Genomic DNA, 3,568 nt, shown 5'->3' with positions numbered 1-3,568 from the left:
ACTTTTTTACTTCTAGAACTAGGAAGTATCATAAAGGATGTCGGCCGGACCGGACTGCCACTGATGGTTACTGGAAAGCCACGCGGGGCGACATCATTGTACAAAGTAAAGGCCAAGAAGTTGGATGGAAAAAGGTGCTTGTCTATTATGAAAAAAATCTGATAATAACAATAAAGGAACAAAAACTAACTGGATAATGCATGAGTTTACGATTCATCAAATGACGGACGTCGCACATTCTTCTACAGATGCAATTCCAGATGACAAGACGGTATGTTAAAGTTTTCAAATTCTTTGGTTAATTAATTGCGTTCTTCTATTATTGTTTTTTGGATAATTACTTGAAAGCCCATATAGGGTTCTTTAATTGAAAGCTAAATGAAGTAAATCCAAAGTATGGGGACCAAACTATAAATATTTAATGGTTGATTTGGACCACAAAAGATACTTTGAAAATTGATAGGAGTCAATTTAATGCAAATTGGAGTAAAAAAGGAAAGGGATATGATTAGAATATTACCATAAATCGACTTCAAATCATATAATAAGATATCTTCAAAATTTTTGGTCAACTTGAGACCCATTTTCCGGATGGAGAACGTTTGATTTGGAAAAATTTTATTTATAGAAGAATTTTAGATTTTTTAATTAGCTTTCCAATGCACTTTGAATCACCTGAATCGGACACCAATAGAGAAAGTTATGATCAAAATACTGAAAGTTGTGTAGAGACAAAATTATGTGCGCGCGAAGGCAACTTTCCTTATTTGATTCAAACTCTTTTGGAAGACAATTTGGACATGAATTTTGACCTAATTTCATCATATAAATACAAAATATGGGCAACAATGAAAGGGTCTCTCTTGCCTCTTCGTACACAATAGTTTCATCAAATTCGTCAAGAACAATGGGTCAATTACTATATTTTGAAAGAGGAGATCAAGCCATAGCAAGGAATTGAAATTCAATTACATCAAGTTTTGAAGAATTCAACTTTGGACAAGAAGATCAACATCTTTTGTATTCTTTCATAATCCGAGTGATATTTTTCTATTATTCTTCTTGTAATTTATATATTAATATGCTATGCTAGTTTTTCATTGTATTGGATGAATGATGAACCCTATTGTTTGTTTATTTTAATTCAAGACAATTAATTTAGTATTTCATGATTTTTTCTTGATTGGTTTTGCATTCCCATTGAACAATTTAATTGCTTGATCACCAATTAGATAGTAAGTTGTTTGTTGTAGTGTAGGAATACTCATAAGAAGTTTAGAACGCGGTAAAATCAACACATGAACAATAGGTGTTAGGAATAATATCTATGGCATGTGCAATCATGTGTGATAAATCCTATGAATCAATGCATGCTTTTCATATGAATTCAGATTAGGAATAGGATCAGGTCGTGTTAAACATAGGTTTAATATATATTGGGAAAGAATATTGAATAAAAGTGGATTATCGATTGTCTTGAATGAATGAATTCACTAGATTATAAATTAAGAGTTGAATTAAATAGCAATAGGGGGATTCACGATTCCAATACAAATATTCACATATTAAATAAATATTTTATTTGCTTTCTTAGTTTAAGATTAGCATAGAAAACATACAAATCACAACTTTTTTTGATTTTATGTTACTTCGAATTTAGTAAAAACTACTTAACTAAATATTAGACCTTATTTCTCGTGGAAACGATACTCTTAACTCACAAGTTTTATTACTTGTACAACGATCACACACACACACACACACACACACATATATATATATATATATATAACTTTTCATTAATCGATCAGTTCACATATATTACTGTTGTTAGGAACGAATTGAAATTTTAAACAATAATTCTAGATGGTTTTTTCTTTTTTCTTTTTTTTATTCTTTTTTTAAATCCATCAAACAATTCATAAATTTTGATATTTTTGTAACAGGAATTTGTTTTATATTTTTTTGCAGTTGGATAAGTGCGTATGTAGAATTTACTATAGAACATCAAAATCGAGTAGAAACGTAGAGCAAGACACACAAATAAACATGATCCCAATTCAAGAAACTGATGTCGCCGATGCAAATTTGGCAGCAGCGTCGTTTTTTCACCATCACAGTCCTGTGCCGGCCTTTGATCAGTCGTCCTTGCATGGTGCTTATCTTCCCGACCTGCAAGCAAGCTTTAACAATCAATATCAGTTGGTCCATGAACCTGTTACGTACACGCATGGAGAAGTGGCAATGCAATTGCAAAGTAATATTCTTCAATCTCCTCAACCTTTTTAGCACATTCCTGGTGATCAGTATTATCCTTCGATTCCACCTGAGACTGTTATTCAAAGCAATGATCAGTATAATCCTTCGATTCCACCTGAGACTAGTATTCAAAGCAATGATCAGTATTAACCTATTACACACATTAATGGTGATTATGGTGATTTCTTGGATTTCATGACTCCATATTTTTCATCTCTATTTGGTTTTTTACAGCCATTGGATGATAATATAATGGATTCTCTTTTAGGCGATTCGTCTAATGCCCAATTAGAGTATTTGCCAATTCCACAAACACATGGCGTTGTAGGTGGCTCGGGTACAAGTAATTTTGCAGCTTCCACTGAGGACTTTTATTTACCTTGGCCTCCAATAGAATGGCGTGATTAAATTTGGCTGCAAAGTTGCTGGATCTATACTTGAGGACAGAATGTGAAAATCTTCTATCAAGAGAAGAATGCCATTTTTTGCAAGTTTTCTAAGAATTTAAACTGTTGATTATGTATTGTTGCGGAAATATTAAATATCACATCAAATTGTTCAATTGCTAGATGGTGTACTTTTATCTGAGCCAATCCATCGTTTAATGTTTGTAGTTACTTGAGATAGAAAAGTGTTCCTTGCATAACATTAAATTGAGTAGTTTAGCATTTTTCAATATTTGTTTTGAAAGATTATTTTCAATATTATTAACTGATTGATATTAGTGTAATTTTAGTTTATTAATCCAGTAGAAGAATGATTGTTTATTGGGTTTTGAAGTTAGACCAGCTTGGGGTCATGATGAGGTGATTTTTATTTGTGATCACTAATCCTTCAACAAATTTTTAATGAAATTAATAGAATTTAATTTGTCTCAATTAAATTATTGGCTTCAATTTAGTGTGATTGTGTCACTATCTTCAATTTTAGTTTCTGCTCTCTTACTTTGTTGTATCCTAGATTGATTATAAAATTTTTATTAGGCCATACCGCAATAGATCTTTATATAATCTATGGGTGACATGTCAACTAACCGCTAAACAACATTGTAAGTGTTATAAAAAAATAAATAAATAATATATATATATGAAGAAGAAGAAAACCTTTAATCTAAAGACATTATCATAACCTTGATAATAAGTGATCTAATTGAGATAAAGTTTGATAATTGTAGAATAAAATGATATTCAATCATTAAATTGAGACAAATTTAAATTTCTTTGACAGAATCAAAATTTTTTGCTAAATGTTCAGTGATAGATGAAATTTACCCTTGATCGTACAAGATTGAGCCGATGCTTTATTCTAT

The 3,568-nt window shown here is 31.0% G+C and overlaps 1 protein-coding gene across 1 annotated transcript; it reads left to right on the top strand.

The window, feature by feature from the left end:
- The first annotated feature begins 53 nt into the window (after positions 1–53).
- On the top strand, positions 54–2,809 carry LOC111386327. The gene is made up of 2 exons (XM_023010787.1): positions 54–271; positions 1,972–2,809. Exons 1-2 carry the CDS (start codon positions 197–199, stop codon positions 2,287–2,289), a joined length of 393 nt encoding a protein of 130 aa, XP_022866555.1. The 5' UTR covers positions 54–196; the 3' UTR covers positions 2,290–2,809.
- Positions 2,810–3,568: the final 759 nt, after the last annotated feature.

Source organism: Olea europaea, unplaced genomic scaffold (assembly GCF_002742605.1).
Source record: "Olea europaea var. sylvestris unplaced genomic scaffold, O_europaea_v1 scaffold3509, whole genome shotgun sequence".
Lineage (NCBI taxonomy): Eukaryota > Viridiplantae > Streptophyta > Magnoliopsida > Lamiales > Oleaceae > Olea > Olea europaea.
Note: the sequence above shows the minus strand (reverse complement) of the source record. Positions and strands in the feature narration are given on the sequence as shown.

Excerpts from the sequence above, each read along its gene's own strand:
- LOC111386327 (XM_023010787.1), top strand. The coding sequence starts at position 197 with ATGCATGAGTTTACGATTCATCAAATGACGGACGTCGCACATTCTTCT. Across the intron at positions 272-1,971 it reads CAATTCCAGATGACAAGACG|TTGGATAAGTGCGTATGTAG; the intron begins GTATGTTAAAGT and ends ATTTTTTTGCAG.